This window comes from Talpa occidentalis, unplaced genomic scaffold (assembly GCF_014898055.3).
Source record: "Talpa occidentalis isolate TD23 unplaced genomic scaffold, MPIMG_talOcc4v2.1 talOcc4.9, whole genome shotgun sequence".
NCBI lineage: Eukaryota > Metazoa > Chordata > Mammalia > Eulipotyphla > Talpidae > Talpa > Talpa occidentalis.
In genome coordinates, this window is record NW_023605305.1 from 10,640,379 (window position 1) to 10,662,291 (window position 21,913).

Genomic DNA, 21,913 nt, shown 5'->3' on the forward strand with positions numbered 1-21,913 from the left:
TGAGACCTCCCGTCACCAACCCCCAGACTGGGATCAATGCTGGGAACTCTGCCATGCAGGACAAGACACCAAAGTTACCCTGGACCCAGCAGTGGTTTGGACAAGCTGAGAACATTCTAACAGCCAGCTAGGGAGCCCCAGCATGTGGGATATGCTACTTACCCAAGGGATCCATCCTAATGGGGTTGCGATTTGAATAATGAAAAGACAAAAGGATAATAGCAAAAGAAGCACACACACACAAAAAAACTATCTTTAAATAGATGGACCCAGAACAGGTACCAAATAGTATCACAAATTCCATCATCTTCCTCCTCCCTCCCTCTCCCCCTTCCCCCCCAATCTGGTCCATCTCCCTCTGAGCTATCTGCAAACCAATTCCCTTTATTATAATCATTTCAAAGCTGGGTCAGAGAAATGACTGCACTGGCAATGCTGACCTTGGGGCAATAGCTCGACTTGCTCACAAAGCTAAAGACAAAATGGCAGCAACAGATTTTTTCATATGTCAGTAATTACTCTAAATGTTACTGGACTAAATTCACCAATTAAGTGATACAGGTATCTGGCTGGACTAGGAAACAGACTTGAAATCCAAACACTATAATGCACATGCCAGGAAATTATTTGAGGGGTGGAGGGGGGCTGATGAATTCTGGGAGTGGCCATGGTGTGCACTCAGGCTCCACTAAGCCCTGTTTTCCTGTTGGACACTCAGCCCTCACTGCTCTGGGGCAGGACAGGGGACCGACGGTGGGTTGGTGAGGTCATTACCAGCACAAACTCTGAACTAAGATGTAGTTCGGACAACTTAATGGAGAGTGATAGCAGAGGATGAGTATAATAAAGTACGATGCTTAATATTTATTGAGGACTTCCCATTTGCTAGGCACTGTACTTTGCATGTCACGTGGTTTATCTCATTCCATATTCTTGTCTCCATAGTATATGCAAGTGCAGGGGTAACAGGATCCACTGCTGGAGGGGCCATGGGATCAGAGAAGAGACTGTCTCAAGTACTTAGCATGAAGATACGACACCTCAAGGAGTGGCAGCTGCTGCTCGGGGTTATCACACTGCTGCATCTCCCTGGGCCTCAGTTTCCTCTTTTGTAAAATGGGGACAATAACATCTACCTCCCAAGGGTGTGCATCTGTGAAGATTAAACTCCTTCCTTCTTTAGCTACTCAATCAACACACTTTCGCTGAGAGCAGGCGACATGCTGGCTCTTCTGGTTGTGAGTATTAGTGAGCAGGATGATGCGTAGACTCAACCCTCAGCCAACACTGGCATCCCTCCTCTCTGTCCTCATGAACTGTACATTATATTGGGAAATAGATCACCCACCCACTCATCGAAAAGCAATGGGATCTGAGTTGGGCCTCTGGAGTCTGCTATGCTTTTTGTTCACTGCCAGCTCACCACAATGGAATTTTTCCTTAAGCACCTCCTTCCTGGGGGTAGCCCCTGGTGCTTCTCACTTGCTTCACTACAGAGAGGCAGAAGCCAAAGACAAATATGTCTGTGCACACCAGAGTGCTGGTTTGCCATGATGGAAATTGGTGCCACCAGACATGGGGGGGGCGAGGTTGAACCACATGCATCTAGAAAAGCGGAAGGCAGGAGTGTGATGGAAAGCCTGGGCTCTGATGTCAGGATTCAACCTCCGTTGGCTACAGGGCCTAACTCCTGCTTGAGTTATGGTGGTGAAGTGTCACTATTCACCAAACATCCAGTTACCTCTCCCTGCAGAGCTCGTCCTTCCAGAAAGAGTAAACATCCCTGCCCTGTTGAACAGTGAAGTCCCATGATGCTTTCTAGGCATTGAAATGTGGGTGCAAGGGGTGTGTGCAAGAGCCTGGCATGTCTCCTTCTGCTTGGCTCCAAGACCAGCAACCTTCCACATAGAGGTCACATTGTCAACATGGGACCCAGGACAAGAGACTGTGTCCTTTGGGTAGATTCCTAGGAGTGGAATTGCTGGATTGTGTGGTAGATCTGGAGCTGGAAGGGATTATGCTCAGTGAAATAAAGAAAAAGAAAAATATCAGATGGCTTCACTTGTAGGTGGACTATAGGGAAACTGAACAAAGGGTCAGGAAAAAGGCAAAACTTGCAAGCTGACCATAGATTTGAGGCACACAGCAGGGAAGCAGAGGGAAGAAGAGGTCAAAACAGGGGAGGGAAGAGCACAAGGGACTATAGTGATGGCTCACAGGTGATGTGGTGAAGGGAGATTTAGGGGGACTACACTTGAGGGGAGAAATCAAATATTGTACAAAAATGAATGATGAAAAAAAAAAAAAGACTGTGGACTAGACTCTGAGCCTACCGCAAATGGACTTGTGGTGTGAGTAAGAGCTACACCTTGGTTGCTGTAACAACAGACTTGAAGCCATTCGTTACTGCAGCTGAACCTAGTCTATGCTGATGGATACAGTCACTTCTGAACTTTGTGACTATGTGATAATCATGTGTCCCAGCTGGGTTTCCTCATTCAGCCAGTGGGGACAGTGACAGTGCCCAGTCTCAGGGGCACGGTGAGGGCTATGAGATCACCCATTTGCACTCGCTGGGTAAAGTGATAGTTCAGTGTGTTTGCTGATGTTATCATTCCTTTCCTTCTTAAGATAATTTCCTCCTAAGCACAGGCTGCAGATAGACTTTGGCCTCTAATTGCTAGTACCATTCAGCGCCAACAAGAAGGTTGGAAATTAATTGCTTTTTGCAGAGTTCAAAGAAAAATTCAGCTGCTGACGATGTGCACAGGGAACGTGTCAGGAGAGCACGCGTGCAGCAGCTGGAGTCAGCACCGCGAGGGAACTAGTTTGGGAGTTTGGGCCCAGCTCAGGCATGATCTCACCAGTTTTTCTGAACCTCAGTTTCCTCACTGGGGACTGGAAATGGAGGGTGACGACAGCACCCCCACAAGGGCCAATGTCAAGCAGGAAAGTAGGGCCTGGGGTGTCTGCCTCGCTCCCGGTCCTCTCTCTGTCCTGAGGATGGTGTCCCCTCCCCGCGTGACACTCAGGCCCTCTGTGACCAGGTTCTTACCTCCCTTCACAGCCTTATTGCTCATCACTTCCAAACTGATACTCTAGTGTCAGAAACAATGACCCGCCTGCAGGGACCCGACCCGCCTCAGCGCTGATGTTCCTGTTGCCCTTGGTTGCCAAGGGCCTTCTCACCTTCCTTCCTCTCGTTAAACATTACTCATCCTTCTAGAGTCACCTCCTCCAGGAAGCTGACCTGATCCCCAAGGTGGCATAAATGCCCTGATTTGGGCCCTCTAATACTTTGCACTGAAGAAGCCTGCACTTGTACACCTTTGATTTTCAAAGAGTGGGCTTTGGATTATTGCAGTGCACCCCCAGGGGTCACTTTAAAAGTACAGCTTCCTGGTGCAGAAGTTCTGGGAATGAGGTGAAGAAATTCACTGTAACAAGGTGCTCCGGGGATCTGTTGTATTACATATTTGAGAATCGCAGGCTAAGCCCTCAGGGCATAGATGGGCCCTTCCTTTTCTTCACCCTTAGCAGCTGGCCTTGGGCTTGGGGCCTAGAGAAAGCTCAGAAAAGGATGCTTGAGCAGTGTGATCATTGAAATAAGCACTGGATGTGAACATTTGGCTGCAGTGATCAATGCTCCCACTCGCTGTCCATCGGTGTGACAACCAGAGGGGTGAGGGTGGACGTCCACAGTCAGTCACTATCAGTGTGATGACTTCTGGGGGTGTTAGGACAGATCTGAAATGTCAGACAATTTTAATGATTGCTATAGATGCACTACTGAGAACACGGTCAAGTTCTTGAGTTGGCACCTTTGACATTTCTCAGTGCCATCTGCTCCTAGATCGTCCCTGTGGTGACATTTGCACATCTATGATATTAGACAGTCATCCCTTTTAGCTGAGTTTATGGCAGGCAAGGCTTATGGCTGAAAGAGAGTAAAAGAACTAAGAAGTAAATCAGCCCTTGAAGGTTGTTTTAAATGAATGAACATTAGTTTATCAAATCAGTCTTCTAAGGGAAGGATGGACAGTATACTCTGCTCTAATATTCTGTTTTGTATTATTAAAGTATTTATAAATATTTATGAATCAGAGAGAATATTTTCCCTAAAGTGATTTAGTGAAGGCATTGTCTCTTATGTTTACCTGCATTACCAATTGATTTCCCTAATTATTTAAGTTCCTGAAGGTCCTTAACACTTTGGTACATAAAATGAGCAGCTTTCTCAGTCATCACTAATTGTCACAACATTTTGCTCCTGCAATTACTCCAACTGTCTGAATTTCCATATCTACAACGCAAGAGGAGATGTGAGCTCTGAGCTACATTGCTTCCCGTGTTTGGATGTGAGAATTCAGGGCGTAACACTAAATTAAGTGAATTCCTCTTATTACTGACTCGGCCCGCTAGTGAGATTCCATGGCAACCAACACCACCGTACAGTCCCTGGCCACACTCCCCTCCTGGGGTGCCAGAAGTGACCTGGAGTGGGTGTTCCACAGCAGCCTTCCCAAGACAGTGCTGAGGTCAAGTCACAGATTTGGCCCAAAGCTCAGGGGGAGACACAGGTCCTCAGTGAAGGGGGAGATACCCACGCGGCCCACCCCAGGATCCACAAATATGTTCTGTTTGTTGCATTTCATCTCCCACGAGAAGGTGTTCCTGACCCTTAGCACCCTCACCATCACTCCCTTCCAGTTGACAGAGACAACAGAGGGAGGGCTTATCTCTGGGAAGGCCAGAGACACTCTTCCAATGAAGGCTCAGAAAGTCCCATAAAAGACTTATCTTTACTGCTTTCTGTCCATTTAAGGAGGGCACCCACGCGATTGTCAGCCTTGAGCTACATGGTTAGTGGATGTCATCTGGTGGTTGAATCAGAGGCTGCCACTGGCCAGCTGTGTGGACTGTGGTGGTCATGTCAACCTGCTGACTTTCTTCAGCTGCTGAACTAGCAGGAGATTGTGATGAGCACTCAATAAAAGATGTTATCAATGTCATTATGAGGTCATCAAAATAAACCTCCAGCAGTGCACTAGCTGACTTTTCCTGAGGCCTACTGTGGGCCAGGCTCTGTCCCAAGCTTTCGATATGCGTGAATTAACTGAATCAAGCTTTCAATATGAGTGAATTAACTGAATCAACACTCCCCCCTCAACTACTACCCTTATTCTCCTGTTAGAGATAAGCAGCTGAGGCACAGAGAAGTCAAGTGGCCAATAAATGGGGCTACTTGGATGGCCTCAGGGCTCAGGTGGGGACTGAGAACAGCATCACACCCAGCTGCAAAGGATCGCCTGGGGTGCTGAGCAGTAAGCTCACCTCGCAGATATATGAACCCTCAGAGTAAAAAGAGACCTAGTATCATTCACCCTCAAAGTTAAAAGAGACCTAACATCATTCGATCCTCTGCTAGTGTCAGTGTAAAAACTGGTGTGAGTGCCCGGAGACAGTGATGTGGCCAGGGCCCCTCAGCAGCAGAGTCAACTAAGAACCAGGCATCCCGGTCAAGCGTCCCCACTCTGTCCTCGGGTTTCAGGTCTTCCAGAGACCGTAGACAGAACCAAGAGACAGAACCAAATGCCAAATGCCTGGAATTAAATAAAAAATTACACATGGGCAGTCATTTCCCGAGGAAAGAGCAACGGCAGTAGAATATCATCACAGCAATGAGGGACTTGCCAACCAGGTGCTCCGGGCAAGTCACTGTGCCCAAGCGCATTCCATGCATGCACTCATTTGAACCTGAACAGGAGAATGCAATGATCGGCCCCGTCCTGCAGGTGAGGAAACTGAGGCCCCGCCAAGTCAAATCACTTCCCAAGACCACACAGCTCCCAGGTGTTCAGAGCTGGGCTGGGTTAGAACTTCTGTTTCACATCTTCCCGCTCTGGCATTGCGGTGTTATCAGAACAAATCCTCTGGGAAAGATGTTTCTGACAAGATTTCCAAACAGTAGGGACGACTTTATTTCAAGGTATAGAGGATCCTGCCAACACCCAATACAGCCAAAGAATTAGACTGAGCTGTGGTCCCAGCACCTGGCCTTGACCTCCGTCTTTCTTTACTGACTCAGGCCTGGGAGTCAAAACAAGTCTGGTTTCAGTTTATTTCAACAGGCCAAGTCTCCTCTTTTCTCCAGGAAACACCCCTTCCCTTTGCTCTACAAACCCCGCCGGGAGGGCGGCTCCAGTTCTTAACTTGGCTTCCCAGAGGAAATTCCCAGCTGGTGCAGCCCGGCTCTCAAAGCCCGGGGCTGGGGCGACGTGCCTGGTGCAAGGAGCCCACAATTAGGCCGCGACCGGGATTGATTTATTGCTCTGGGATTAGATCCTCCGTTAGATGTTCAGCAGAGAGCTGAGGTCTGGCCAAGTCTCAGGCTAATTTCCCTCGGCACACTCCTGACCACACTCAGATAGCAAAGCTGCTGGACACTGGTAGGAGCAAGGGTGGGGGCGGGGCGGAGAGCACTCCTATCTGCCGAGCCCCGGCTACGTGCCAGCCTTGGGGCAAGCACTTTACAATGTGCTCGAATTCGTTCTTCACAGTGACTCTGGGAGAATGGTGCCCTAATGCTGTTAGACAGATAAGAATATTGTGGCTTAGAGAAGCGGGGGGCAGCTGCGTGCCAGAGGTGGACTCTGAATCCAGGCCACTCCAGCCCATGGACAGGGTGCGGGGGCCCTGGGACATTCAAGTCACAGATCAAGCCTCTCCTGACACAACACGGACAGGGGTCCAGAGAGGGGGAGTGACTTGCCAAGGTCATAGCCAGTCAGGGCTCCCTCACTGCACCAGCTCCTAAAGGGGGCTGGGGTCCCGGGGCTCCCTTACTCAGATTCCTCCTCTTTGGTTTCTTTCAGGCTCTCAAGGAACGTTTCTTCAAGGACATCCAGCTCCCCCAAGGGCACTCGGAGGAGGGAGCTCACGTGGCAGATGAGGACGCGGGCCCGTGCATCATAGTGTCCTGGGGAGAGAAACCGCGTGGGGGTCAGCTCAGCGTTAAGCACAGACGTGGTTTTTGGTTGTAGTTTGAAAATGGTTCCATATACTTAAGTGCTTCACCCCTAAGCAAAAATGCAGGCTATTTGCTTTCAGCCATGCCAGGATTCTTCCTACACCGTCCTATACCTCGGAAGCTCAGCCTGGGATGGCAGTTCCCACAGCCAGGCCTTTTTACAGAACTTACGCACAAGTTCTGTGAACATGAGCTTCTTCACTCTAAGCAGAAGAAACAGCATTGCAAGCACTGTGGACAGAGGTGTTAACACCGGTGTAATTCTTAAAATCCAAACCCTGGCATCCAAAGTGCACAGGCCCTCGGGAACCAGTCACCCCAACAACAGCACAGCTGCCTGGAAGGAATGCTGGACAGTCGTCTGGAGCAAGGTGACACTTCTCACCAAATGAGTAAGGGTTATTGTTGTTGTTTTTTAAATTTTCAATCCTGAAGCTGTTAGGGGTGATCAGACAGGTGCTAGAAGACAAAATGTGAGTTTCTTTTGCCTTTTCAAAATGACCCAATAATGCCGATTGATTTTATAATTGGAAAAATTAATCTACCAAAATCTATCCAAAGGCGATCTAAGCTCTGTTTACATAGCCCAGAAACTAGCAGGACTATCTTAACATCTGCTAGCCAAGTCTGGACCTCAAAGTGGTCGAGAGACATCTGTCCTATTGAAGGGGTTTCTTTCTCAGGCGGCACAATGGATGGGGTCCTACCTAGGGTGCCCCTATTTTACCAGGCGGATCCCAGGACCAGCCTAAGCTGTTAACCATGTCCCATGTGCCTTCGAGGCATATAGAACCCTGCTGAGTCTCCTCTTGGGTGCCCCACCCCAGAACACACCGCCACCCACACCAGAGACTGGAGTCTCCCTCCCCGCCCCTCACATGCAGGGTCCCAGTCTGATGGCGCCCACCTGAAAACCTCTCCCATGTCCCTTTCCCGTCTTCCATCCCCGCCTGGTCTGGGCCAGGCAAATTTTCACAGGCCTCTCTACCTCCATCTCATCTCTGCCCACAGGACCCAGCCCATGCTCAGGGCCTGAGGGTTCACCTCCACTTGCTCCCACACCAGGCTGTGGCCTCTGACTTCGGGGTTTGCAGGGGTGCCTCCCCACGTGACAGAAGGTCTCTGTGCCCTCATGGCTGAGAGGGTGGCTCACTTTTAATGGCCCTATTAAAAGTGGGCTGTGGCTCACTTGACCCCAGGGATCCAACTTTTCCTGAGATAAGCATAAATAATTCACAGCAGTGCTTTGTGCAAAGCAAGCTGTGTCAGGCCCCCATGGCTGCTGTGACAAGTCACCAGCTTGAGACAATACAGATTTATTATCTTGCAGTTCTGGGAGTCAGAAGTTCTAAAATCAAGGGTTGCAGGTTGGTTCCTTCTGGAAGGTGTAGGAAGAATCTGTCCTTGCCTCTAGCAGTTTCCAAGGCTGCTGGCCTTCCTTGATTTGTGGCCCCTTCTCTCCAGTTGCTACAGCCTTTGTATCTGTCCTCCCGACGACCCCTATTTGGCCTAGGTCCTCTGCAGGCCTCTTGGCGGCCTGGTGGTTGGGCTGTGTTTACCTGGACAACACAGGTTCACTCCCAACCTCAAGACCCGTCACTAAGTACACCGGCAGAGTCCATTTTGCCATGTAAGATGACATATGGACAGATTCCAGGTATTAGGGTGTGGACATCTTTGGGGAGTCACTATGCCTTTGAAATCTCTCAACATTTTACTTGTTTGCTTTTTACAATGTTTCCCCCGCTGAAATATAAACTTTATAAGCACAGTCTTTTTCACCGCTCTGTCCCAGTTCTAGTGCCGAGCACAAAGAACAAATATTCAATCAATGATTTGACAGAACCCAGGTAGGGATCCAACTCATGATCTAATATTGGGGAAACAGCTCATCAGTGTTGAGGTGCAAAATGGAGAGTAAGAGTCACCTCACAGAGTTTTGAGGGCCCAGTCCAGGAGAGGACTGCTGGTCCATGACAGCCCTCGGTGAATAGTACAGAACTAGACTCCACTTTTGGGTATTTGCAACGCTGGGCAATCATATTATACTAAAGTAATAGTGGTTACTACTTCAACTTCTGCATATTAAGCCAGTGGCTTCTGTGGCTTGGGGTCCTCAGGGAGCTGTGGCCTGCAGCATTTGCCCAGCTGCTGGAGGCTGTCTGGTGAGACGAGGAACTGTATACGTGCTGGGGAACAGCGTCGCGTCTTGGGGTTACTAGGTCAATGAAAACAGTGCAACAAAGAAGTTTCCAGCTCCCTCCATATCACAGGCTATTGCACCCAGGTGATAATTGAGCGGTGGAAAGGAACAATGTCTGGGCCATGATGATTAATTGGTGGCAATTATAATTAGCCACTAAAGCTTAGTCCATTGATCAAAGCTGCAGTGAGTAAGCTTTTAGGATACAGCCTGTCAGTGCACAGGTGAGTCACCTTTCAAGGTGTGTTCAGGCATGGGGCTCTGGGATGTCTGCCTGTGTAGGGGTCATCTAAGGTAGGTGGTAGGTTGTGGGGGAGGGGTGTGAGTCCTGGGGCTACCTGGGATATAGGGTTTCTCTGGTCAACTGGGCAGGTGACCAGCTCACTCCTCAAAGGTCCATGTAGCTTGTCCTGGGCTTTAGGCCAAAATCATGGGCATTGTTTTTGATTCTTCTCCTTTCCCAACTCCCACCATGGAAACCACCAGGTAGTGCTGACAACTGCACCCCAATGCATATTCTGAATCTCACCAGTGAGCCCCATCTCCATGGGCACCCAGACAGCCATCACTCCCCACCTCCATTTTCCCCAGTGCTCTTGCCCCACACTCTCTGCCACTCAGCAACCAGAGGGATTCTTAAAGCTGGAGAACTGACCATGTTCTCTCCCCCAACCGAAAACTCTCCAATGGTTTCCCGATGCACTTAGAATAAAATCCACATTTCTTCCCATGGTCCAAGAAGCTGTACATCACCAGGCCCCTTCTGCCACCCTCTCTCACCCCACGTTCAGTAGGTCTGTTACATGCACCAGCATCTGTCCTACCAAGAAGTCAAGCTCATTCCAGCCCCAGGGCCTTAGCACTTGCTGTTCCAACTAGAACACTGTCCTCAGGCAGATCTCAAATTTACTACCAGCCTCAAAAGTAGAGCAGCCCAGACCTTCATCACCCTGTCCCCTCCCCCTAGTCCTGCCATTGCTCTATGACTAGGTTTACTATCTGGTTCTCCCTCTCCACCCCTCAATGCCTGAACAAAGAAAGACCCTCAATTAGATTTCTAGTGAAGGTGTGTTGGCTCATTAACTGACTGAAGCTCTCTGGTGTGCTCAACACCTCCCGGAAACGGAGGGCCTTTGCCTGCTCCCCCTCTAGCTGAGACTCTGTTTTCAAACCCTCTGGGTCCTGCTCCTCCAGGGGACAAGGAGAGCAGGTTTACTGGTAGGGCCTTTCTTCTTCATGGGGAGAAGAGGGTTATCTCTTCAGTGTTAAATGTCAGCGGTTTGATGACACTTGGAATGCCATCCCCTGGACCTGCTCATCAGTCACTCAGTTCCTTCCTCAAGTCACTTCCTCCAAGAAGTCCTCCCTGACTCACTCACTGCTTTCTATGCCCTTACCACCTGGTTTTTTTTTTTTTATCATCATTTACAACTTGATTGTTAAATCGGCCTGCTTATTTTGCCTCCCCCTATAGCATGTAAGAGCCCCAATCGTAAGTACTTAAGCCTGTATGAGTGAAGGATGGAATTTCTGCAGAATGAATGAATGAATGAAAGAATGAACGAACTAAGAACGGATATCTGTTGGGAGAGATTCGAAGTAGGGGAGGAGGGCTATGCTGGAGGGGACTTTATCACTGCTAGTAACTATCACATCAAGCCTGGAAGCTTGTTTACCCCACTGCTCACTGTGAACCTGACCGGTGCTAACAAGTTCATTTACTAAATCCTTCCAACCACCAGGTGTGTTATCAAAGAGGAAACTGAGACAGAGAGCTTAGGTCACATGCCCTGGGTCACCCAGCTGGTGAGTGCTGTAGGGGGTGGCGCAATTGGGTGCCCCATTTTTCTCTACTGAATGGATAAACCAGTCAGTTTCCATAGCAAACTGTAAAATTTCGAGGATGCGCCATGTCCACAGTCAGCTATGTTCATGACGCCCAGGGCAGAACCCACCCTGCTGGTGGGGGGATCCTCTGCCACCAGCGCCTCGCAACAGAGAAGCTACCATTCTGTGCATTAAGGATGAGCAGCGGGCCAGAAGTGGGGCACTCAATACAGGCTGCACCCCAGGCCTGGTGGTAACAACCCCACCTCCCCCTAGGGGGCAGCACCATCTCCATTTCAAGCATGGGCCGGCCTTGCACCTCAGTAGGGCCCCATGTCCCAGAGGGGAGCTTTTCCTTGCTTTTCCTGCCAGGGCAGGATCCCAGACCTTTGGGAAGAGATCAAGGTCAATTCCTCCTCTTTGGGGACTGCCCTCCAGGCCAAAGAGAGGAAGCTGAGGCAATATGTTAGCCTTTGTTGTTCACAGACCTGGAGGTGAATTTCCTCTATACCTACCAGGTTCCTCTCTACCTGTGGTTTCAGGTAAATTTCTTGATCTCTCTAAGCCTCAGTGTTTTCATCAGTCAGATGGGACAAGACCATTTTCATCTGGCTTTTGTTGATAAAAAGATACCTGTGAGGAGTCTGGCCAGCACCTGGGATGCAGTAAGTGCTCACTAAGTGGGGCTGATCTCACTCTTTTTATGGTAAATGGTTGCATTTCTGCTCTCTGGTAAGAGACATGGGGAAGCCTGGGCTGCTGGGGTGAGGTTGTGAGCTGCCTGCTGCTGAGTTGGGACCCTTGTCTCTCCTTTCCTGTGGATCCGCCGCCCATTTGCCAGCTTTCCTAATTGCAACGTTTAGGATATCTGTCCACATCTTCATCCTGAAGATTGTTTTTTTGTTTTCCCCTTATAACGAAACCACCTGTTACTCCACTCTCATGCCACAATGCCCACTGAGGGGAACTAAGTTTAAGCATAAATGTTTTCCTTCCAGCATCTTCCCTTGTGAGGCTGCAGGGAAGAATGGGCCCCTTTATGAGGTGGAGAGAGTTGAAGTCACATTATTTTAGCTGTGGCTCCTGCCTTTTCTCCTCCCCTTTTTTCTCAAGACTTATTTTGGGAGGAAAGTTAACGCCCTTAATTTGTTGTGCTAAGGTGGCAACAGCTTAACTTCAAGACCAGGGGTCTGTTTGGAAACAGAGTCTCAGCTAGATGGGCGGCAAGAAGCCTCTTGTGAAACCTCCTCCAGTCCCACCTTGCAAGATGCTGGTGAGATCCGCTCTCCTCTGGCCCCTCCCCTTTACCCTCCACCCCCTTCCTTCTGGTCTCATCAAATCCTCTTAAAGTCAGCTGCAAGGCTGAGGGTTGTATCAATTTATTTCCAAGTGGGAGGCACCATGGCATTAAGAGTAGACTGGCTTCAACCCAGGCCTGCTCCTCCCCTTACTTTCCAGCTGTGTGACCTTGAGCAGTTATTTCATGCTCTGTGCTTCAGTTTCCCCTTTTGCAAAATGGGGAACATAAAAGCATTTTCTTCTGAGGGTCATGTGGGGTTTCAACTAATTAATCTAAAGCATTCAGCACAGGGCCTGGCACAGTGCCCGGTTTGGATAAGCGGAATGGATAAACCGGCCAGTTTCCATAGCAAGCTGTGGAATCTCGAGGCTGGGGACAGAGAACCCAGCAGCCAGTGGCAATGTTCACTTTTCACCAGGACCAGAGGCATCTTGAGTCTGGTCTACTGGGGGAGGCGGGTTTGCAATTCAGTAATAGAGTAGAGGTTAGTGTGAGGAGCAGACTGGCCTGTGTTGGGCCTTATGTACCTCAGGCTCCACGCCACATGCTCGTGCCATCTCTGGATTTGGGGTGCAAAGGCAAAAATTGGGGTGCAGCTGAAGTTTTTGGGCACCGATGCATTGACCCACAGTGAAACTCACTTTGCCTTAGATGGGATTTTGAAACTTATTTTGACATGTAGTCCTGGGCCGCTTACTTAACCGCAAGCCTCCACTTCCTCTCTGGGAAGTGGGGATAGTAGCAGCTCCCTTAGCAGTTAACCCGAGGATTATAAATGACGGGAGAATTGCCAGCTCATGGAAAGGGCCTTGGAGAGGAACTAGAATAATTTGTGATGAAGATTAGCCCCGACGAACAATCTCGTGGCTCCCCGGGAGGTGGCCAAATCCAGCAGCAGTCCTCAAGCAGGGATGGCTGGTCCCTGGAGGACATCTGGCAGTTCACGGGGACATTTCTGGCTGTCACAACACAGGAAGCACCACAGACATCTAGTGAGTAGAGGCCAGGGATGCTGCCTAAGCACCCCGAGGATCAGGACGGCCCCCACAACAAGAAGCTGCCCTGTCCAGACATTGAGAAATCCAGGTGGAGAGTTACTAGTGCAGATTCAGTTTAACCTTCAACATTTAAAAGACCTTTTTTTTTTTTTTTTCAGTTGTGTGGGCTTTGTGGGCTTTACTGAAGGAGGAGAAAATGATTAGCACCCAAAAATGATTAGCACCCACCAGCTGCCAAGATGGCAGTTTTGTGACTGAGATCCTAATACTGTTGGTAAAAGTCAACTTTCCAGGAAGTTCTTAGAAATGCAGCTTGTCATGTTGCTTTCCTGGGCTGATCCCATGATTAATCCCCTGCCTCACTGCCAGAGAGAAACCCAGCAGCACAAAGAGATGCTGCCCCATGTCTCTGTAGAGGAAGACACTAGCCCTCAGATTCACACAAACCACCTTGCTTAGTATCTAAACTCATTCTCTTAAGAAAAGACTTCCATCCATTCTTCTGTCCACCACACTTCTGTCCATCCAGCCTTCTGTCAGTCCGTCCGTCCATCCTTCCATCCATGCAGACTCTCCACCCTCCGCCCTTCCCTCCTCCCACTCTTCTGTCCACCCAGCCACTCTGTCCATCGTCCACGCACCCACCCATCACTCAGTCCTTTCACCCATGCCCTTCGGTTCTCTATCCTTTCTTCCATCCACCCACCCACCCACCCCACAAGCACTAACTGCCCATCAGTGTTGCAGTTGCTGGCTATGATGTGCTCATCAGCTTCCCTTCCTCGAACCAAAAAGACCACGGGGGTGGTGGGTACCACAGGGTTGACCGCAGGAGTGACGCCCATCACTGGCTTTGCTGGCCCCACAGGGTAGACGAGTGCCCACAACTTACGGAAGTGAGAAAAATCAACTCACCATCCTTGAGTGCGAAGCTCAGGAGGTCCTAGGGGAAAAGGTGACAGGGATTAGCGATGAGGGGAGATGCAATCAGCCCGCTCACTTGACAAATGTTTACAGAGTCTTACTCAGTGGGAGAGCAAGGCTGCCCTATACCCTAGTGAGCCAAATGTGTAAGCAGGGAAATTGATCTGTGAGCATTTCTGGGAGTGAAATGAGAGAGGGGAAGGGCTCTTTTAAATCTGCTCCCTTGCATCTCTGTCACAAGTTTCTACCTGCTTCAACTGCACAAAGAGCAGGCAAGTGACAAGCCCCAAGACACATGGCAGTGCTGCTGGTTCTAGAAAGAGGCACCACAGCTTAGCAGTAAGGAGCATGGACTCTGGAGTCAGGCTGTTCAATCCTGGCTCAGCCACTTGTCAGCTGTGTGACCTTGACCTAGTTACCAAACTTCTCTGTGCCGCAGCTTCTCATCTATAAAATGGGACTATCATATTACCTACCTTATAAAGTTACTTTAAGAATTTAATGAGCTAATATATGTAAAAGAACTAATACGTAATAAGCACTATTTAAATAATAAATCAACAGTATATGCTCAATAATGCTAATTTGACATCAGCTGTAATCACAATACATGATGATGAAATATTTTATCTTTCAATCACCTCACCCCACTAAAAGTAACTTCCAGAATGATTGCAAATCATTTATTCTACTTTCCCCAGTAGGCACCACTGAAGGACAGGGTTTGGGGGGGTACCTGGGTGATTATCATAGGGTCTTCCTTCAAGATGGGGTCCTTCAATAAAATCTGAACAAACACGTCCACTCCTTCTCCTCCAAGGCCACTGGCAAAGGCAGTCATGGTTGGCAAGACGGCTTCAGATAAGTCCAGCCACTTCACCAGGCCTGCTACAAACTCTGTGCAGAAAGAGCTGAAAGACAGGCACAGTTAAGTCCCCACAACCGCCAGGCTCTGCAAGGGCCAGCAACACATTCCCTCCTTGGAACCACCCTCTCTGATCGATGCTGTTTCTCAGCAGCAGTAATTCCCCAGCTCTTTCTGAGGTTGAAAGTGGAAAGTGTTTTAATTTGCTCTCAACCTCCCTTGCAGGGAATGCTGGGGCATGTGACTGGAGGTAATGACACAAAAGGAGAGTATCTTGGATTAGTCCAGGGTATTCCAGGAAGATTTCCTTCCTGATCAAAGACTCCAGAACCCCCCCTCCTCCTCCCTTGGGCTCTGTCTTGGGTGGGTGTGATGTGTGGAGCTGTTGCAGCCATTCTGTGATCAGGAGGGGATGGCCAGGAGGACATCAGAGAAGCCAACCCCAATGCCTTTTGAGGCACTGAATCAACTCTGGAACTAACTCTCTTTGGATTTCTTGTTAGATGAGGAAAACAAAACCCCTGTTGTTTAAATCTGTTTTAGTACAGTGTTCTAATACCTATGGCCCCAAATACGGACTGTTAAGTTCCAGTTTCAGTGTTGTCTCCACTTTACAAATGAGGAAATTTGGGTAAATAAATTAAGTTCACAGAATTAGCAAGTAATCCCTGCCATTTACTGAGAGCCTACTATGTGCTTTATTTAATGCTATAATCACTCTGTGGGGTAGGTATTATTAGCCCCATTCTACAGATGCAGAGACTGATGCCGATGGAAGTTAAGTGACCTTGCCAACGTCATATACAACTAGAAAGTGGCAGAGGTAGGATTTGAACAATGCCTGAGTCCAAAGGTATCTCTGTCCTTCTAGGATCCCCTTCCCGCCTGGACCTTTGGGGATAGTTAGTGCCTCCCTCTGCCCCTCCCACAATCTCCAACCTGTCCTCAAGTCAATTCCATTGTCTCTGAGCGAAGTCCATCTCATCAGTGCCCCCTCCACCTTTTGGTCACTGTCCTGGTTTCCCAAGACAACTGTATTCCTCCTGCCTCCAAACTCACTCATTTGTACCCCCTAGCCCCCCAGAATCCTTGAAGGCCAAAGTCTAAGCTCGTAATGCTGCTATCCTGACTCCAGATGTAGGACTTGAACACGTGCATGTGCTAGACATGGGCAAGGGCAGATAACAATGCTGTCATTTTATGCCCCCACGGCACCTGATTTATACCCATCATGTGCTTTTGACATCTATCCAGGATTGCCATCAGCACTTTGGGCACCCCTCAGTTGTAAACACTTGGAGGGCAAGAGCCAGGCTGTGCTCTTCTTTGTTTCCTCCACAGCACCTTGCACAACACCCAGCACATAGTAGGTACTCAACAAATGTATGTTGCATGAATAAATGGATTTCTCCCCCACTAGACTGTGACCCACTTGAGGGCAGGGATAGTGTCTGCCTTATTCACCTTATTCATGTGTACCTTCCTCGTACTTCAAAAGGTGCCTGGTGTGCAGCAGGCACGCAGAAAATGCTTGGTGAAGATATAAATGCGTGAGTACTGATGAGGAAAGTCTTAACCCCCTGCCAGGTTGGGAGCTCTTTGTAGTATCTGGTATTTCCTGGGAGGCTGCTTGACTGATAATAATTGTATCCCTGAAGAAGCATGACATTCCCTCATTGAGACAAAAGCACTTACCTTTCCTCAGGTTCTGGGAATAGCTGGGACAGAGAGATGGTACATAGGGCGGCATAGGCGAAGCGGTTGGCCTCCACCATATCCCGGCCTGTGGGCACACGTGGCTCCCCCTCCATGACTGGCCCAGCCCCCTGTGGTAGCGACGGGCTTGATCTGCTCCCTGTAGCCATGTCCAGCCCTGCAGGTAAAAAAAATCAGAGTGAGAAGTGCACCTGGGGGCAAGCAAAGGTTACTTACACGGGACACAAAAATCACCAACCACAAAAGGAGAGACTGATAAATTAGCCTTCATTAAAACTCACCTTTAAGAGAGTAAAAATACAGGCCATGGACTAAGGGGACATATTTGCAATAGGCATATCAACAAAGGGTTTGTATCCACAATACGTAAACAACTCTTATAATTTATCAAGAAAAACAAGGCAAATTAAAATGGATAAAAGAGTTGAAGAGATATTTCATAAAATATATAGGTCAAGCCAATCTATGCTGATAGAAGTCAGAAGAGTTACTTATGGGAGGGAATACTGAATGAGCAGGGCCACAGGGAGGCTTCGGGTGATAGAAACATTCTATATCTTGTCAAGAGATTCATTACATGGGTATTAATGTATTTAAAAATCCATTGAGCTGTATGCTTAAGATGCTGCAATCCCTGTATGCGATATTTCATGAAAGCACAGGAAGAAAGAAGGAAGGAGAGAGAGCTTATTCTTCCACTTTCCCTACTGCTCCCTTTACTTTTTCCTTCCTTCCTAGGTGGCAAATGGGGAGAAGAAGTGGGGAGGAGAGGGAAGGAAACAAAACAAGCCAAGTGGGGTGTCCAAGGACAGGAGGGCCCAAGTACAGGTTAGTCCGGGGAAGGGGGTCAGCTTTATTTATTTATTTATTTTCAAGATTTATTTATTTACACAAGCACTGGGTACAGTCAGAAGCGTGGGAGGGTGAGAGAATTCACCAGAGCCAGAGCGGGGAACAGAACAGGCAGACCGATGAAGTACAGTGCTGAGGGGAGCAGCGGGCAGCAGGAGAGGTCAGTGTACCATGTGGGACCCTTGCCTGGTGTCCGGGGATCGAACTGGCACTGCAGAGGCTGTGGGCAGCTTTGCAACCTAGTGCTCAACCGCTGCACCACCGGGGAGGCCCTAAAGACCTTTTCTTAATGTCTAAGTAAATTAAAAATAAGTATTCACCTCCACCCCAAGTTAACCAGTTAGTTAACTTCATAAACATGTACTGGCTTCCCTCTATATGAGGAGCCTTGCTGCAAACCCACAAGACCCTCCACCGTGGAGAGAGATAAAATGTATACTCCAATATTTACGGTAAGACAATTTTAAATAATGATGAGTGTTCCAAAGAAAGAGCGCCCTTAAATAATGCCCACATTTCAAGAAACAACTATGGGCCTCCTCTCTCTCTGAATCTGAAAACAGGCTGTTCAGCTTCTAGATGGTTCTTTGAAGAAATATGCAAATTGCTCTGGGTCAGCAAAGCAGAAAAACCAGTTTTTGCGTCCCTAAGATGTGGAAGGGAGGAATCTGGTGACTTGCCACTGAGGTCATTCCCCTGGGTCTCGGTCCCCTGCAGGTTCCTCTACCTGGACCCAGAAGAGCCCCGCCTCTAAGGGTGAGAACACAGTGAGAATAAGGTGGCAGCTGAAGGCTACTGCAAAGTCCAGGCCCAGGATGGATGGGGGTTATCCTGGAGTGGAGCCTGACTGCAAGGCTCAGCGATGGATCCTGTCTAGCTGTTATGTGTCACCAAAAAAATGTTATTTTTGTCTGTCATGGGAGTAGAGAGTCATTTCACAAACATGTCCTGAGCTCTGCAAGCACCCACAGTAGGTGTTTAACCAATGTTGACTGAAGTCACAAATAACACAGTGGGATTTCTTCTGGAGGAGACACAACAAAACATCAAAGTCAGGGCTAAGGAGGAAATCATACATAGTCAAAATCAACCTTGAAAATCCTTCAAGTCATCCTTAAAACTTCATGACCTAGTCCTTTTCAAGATCACATGCAAGAATGAACTGCTCTGGCTGATCTCACATGCCAGCCAGCTGTAACCTGGTTTTTTCCTAGGAATAGGCAATGAAGATCAAGGTCAAATTTGATGTGAGTGTGTGGGTGTGGGTGTGGTGGCGGTGGTGGGAGGTGGTGGGAGGTGTTCTCTTTCTCTCTTCATTGTTTCCTGGTTAACTTGTCACAGTTGAATTTTTAAATGAATCCGCAGTACAGTAAAATAAGCATTATTAGAGAAAGGGCTACAGTGTCATTGGAAGGCTGAGGACTAAGTTTTGGAGTCAAGAAGTAGGTAAGGAAGGCATTTGGCTAAGAAATCCTTTGTAACAAAAAGAACTAAAGCACTTTAGGTCAGAAACTTGGAAGATGGTAGCTCAAAGTTTTAAAACACACACACACACACACACACACACACACACACACACACACACACACACGACTGTGAGCTGGTCCCAGAAGGGAGGATCCTAGGCAGTTCCATTTACTTCCCCCATACTCACCCACCAGCATTTTAGGAGAGAAACCCCATACCTCTATCTGGAAGGTAAATTGGAAGCCAGTGGGAAAAGCAGCATCTCAGGAGGTCTCCATGGCAACAGTTCCACCAGAGAAGAACCCAGAGGCTTCTGGATAACTCCAATATATACCAGAAGAAAGAAGAGGTGTTGGCAGCAAGGGAAAGCTCCTCTCCCAACCTTGCTTCTGCAGACTGGGGGACAAGAGGGTGCCAGAGTCTCATCAGGGTGCACACCCAGGCTGCAGGGCATTTTGTCTACATTTATGGTTGCTCCCTCCTCCCCCATTAGAACCCTGGTACACACTGCCACCTCTCAGGTGGACCCCATGGTGGGCATTTCACCCATCTCCTGCCTCTTTCTTGCCCCAGCTACCCACCATACAGCATCCAGGCAGCGCCACCTTAAACTGAAGTGGGATCATGTCCCTTCTCTGATCCAAGCCTCCCAACTCCATTTTCACCCAGGCCTTATTTGTCCAATGGCATCTGGATCCAATGGCCTCTCCGCCCTCCTACTCCTTCTCCTTCACTCACTCTCCTCCAGTCACAGCCTCCTCCTTGCTGCTCCTGGATCCATCAGGCACACTCCCACCTCAAGGCCTTTGCGATGTCTGTTCCAGCTGCTGGGAATGCTGTTCCCATGGACAACCACAAGGCCAGCTCCCTTACCTCCTTCTGGTCTTTACTCAAATCTCACAGCTCAGTGAAGCTGCCCTGCCTCTAGCTTCTCACCTGACCCCCTTTGCCAGCTCTTCTGCTTGGTCCGCAGTTCCCATCCCTGTCTGACATGCTGTCATTTACTTGTCTATGTTTGTTGCTTACTGTGTCCCTCCACGTGTACACATAGTAGGCTCATTCATTCAACTCAGTTGTTGGATGAATGGTGGTTTCCACTTGGGATAACTAAAAATTAATTTGAGCCAAATTTGCCTGGACAGGGTTCCTTTGCCCGCTGATTTTCAAACTGCTGCACAGGCCCCAGGATTTGTCTTACCCTGGTGACAAAAGGAGGTACAGTAGGGAGCCCTCAAGGGCCACCTGCGAATACAATAGTAAATGAGGGAGCAGCACCACTTTTGGGTACATGTCCCAAAGAAATGAAAGCAGGGGCCTCCCCGGTAGCGCAGCGGTTGAGCGCTGGGTTGCGAAGCTGCCCGCGGCCTCTGCAGCGCCGGTTTGATCCCCGGCTGCTCCCCGGCCACCAGAGGAGGGTCCCGCATGGCGCGCAGACTTCTCCTGCCGCCCGCTGCTCCCCTCAGCAGTGTATTTCGGTCCTTCTGCCTGCTCTGCTCCCACCTCTGGCTCTGGTGAATTCTCTCGCCCTACCGCGCTTCTGACTGTACCCAGTGCATGTATAAACAAAAAACAAACAAATAAATAAAAAAAAACCCAAAAAACAAAAAAACATGCCTCTATAAAAAAAAAAAACTATTAAAAAAAAAGAAATGAAAGCAGGATCTCAGATGCCTTGCACACCCACGTGCACAGCAGCATTATTCACGACAACTAGAGGTGGAAGCAAGCCAAGTATGCATCCGTGGATAAACAAAATGCAACACATACATACAATAAGGACTATTACTTGGCTTTTCAAAAGGAAGGGCATTCTGCTATGTTACAACATGGAAGAGGACATCAGTCTAAGCGAGCAAGCCAGCCACAGAAAGACAAATTTTGCATTATTCCATTTATTTGAGGGATGGAGAGTAATGGAAATCACAGGGACTGAAGGGAGGGGACAGGGAGAGTTTGGTTTATTGGGGACAGTTTCAGGTTTAGAAGTTGGAAAGTTCTGGAGATGGGTTGTACAACAAGGGAGTATAGTTAGCACTTCTGAATCACACACTTAAAATTGGCGAGATGGTAAATTTGATGCAATGTGCATTTTATCACAATTAAATATTTGTAAGAAACTCATCACAGTAAATGAATGTTTAAACAGCAGGTGTACCAACGCCCCCTCCCATGAGCCCCTGGTGACTTTTCTTTATGAAGATTGCTGCCACCTGACAATGGGTTCCAGGTTTCTTGCCTGTGGTCTGTTTCCTACACCACAGGAAGCTCTGAGAGAGCAGAGGCCACTGCATTGTGTTCCCTGGTGTACCTTAGAACCCGCACCTGGCAGGGTAGGAGCTCAACGCCTGTGCATTGAATGAAAGCAATAATGAACAGCTACCCTACAACTGAAAAAATTTTTTCAGCATTATTTTTTGGATAAAGGACAACAGGGTTTTGCAGAAAGCAGTCTTCATATTTGCTTGAGACACTCCCAAACTTAGATGTCACTACCGAGCAGCTCTAAGCAAACTCAGATCAGTCCTGGAGGTCAGGATGGTAAGCAGGGTGCCGGCAGAAACCCCAGCAATGAGAGTAAAACTCCAGGCTGAGCTGAACTCCCACGTAGCTGCGAATGTCTTGTGGTCTGGGGTATTTGGAATGCAAGTCTGGGTTGGGCTCAGATCAGAAGATGAGGAGGTGCTAACCTGGGAAAAGGGAAAGGAGGGCCAGTCTAGAGGAGTATGTGCAA

At 48.6% G+C, this 21,913-nt stretch overlaps 1 protein-coding gene and 1 long non-coding RNA gene across 2 annotated transcripts in view; one reads left to right on the top strand and one right to left on the bottom strand.

Moving 5' to 3' along the window:
- The window catches only part of TMCO4 (transmembrane and coiled-coil domains 4), a 63,428-nt gene that overhangs the window by 39,152 nt on the left and 2,363 nt on the right, over nt 1-21,913 (bottom strand). The window contains exons 2-6 of the mRNA XM_037500985.2: nt 19,401-19,578; nt 16,843-17,020; nt 15,019-15,193; nt 14,274-14,301; nt 6,847-6,979 (exon numbers count right to left, since the gene is read on the bottom strand). Of these exons, the coding sequence (XP_037356882.1) occupies nt 6,847-6,979; nt 14,274-14,301; nt 15,019-15,193; nt 16,843-17,012 (506 nt within the window). The 5' untranslated portion in view covers nt 17,013-17,020; nt 19,401-19,578. The remainder of the gene's footprint in view (nt 1-6,846; nt 6,980-14,273; nt 14,302-15,018; nt 15,194-16,842; nt 17,021-19,400; nt 19,579-21,913) is intronic.
- LOC129145213 (uncharacterized) lies at nt 6,182-18,707 on the top strand. Its single transcript, XR_008550433.1, has 3 exons — nt 6,182-6,449; nt 6,876-7,422; nt 18,433-18,707. It is a non-coding gene; the product is annotated as an uncharacterized LOC129145213 (long non-coding RNA).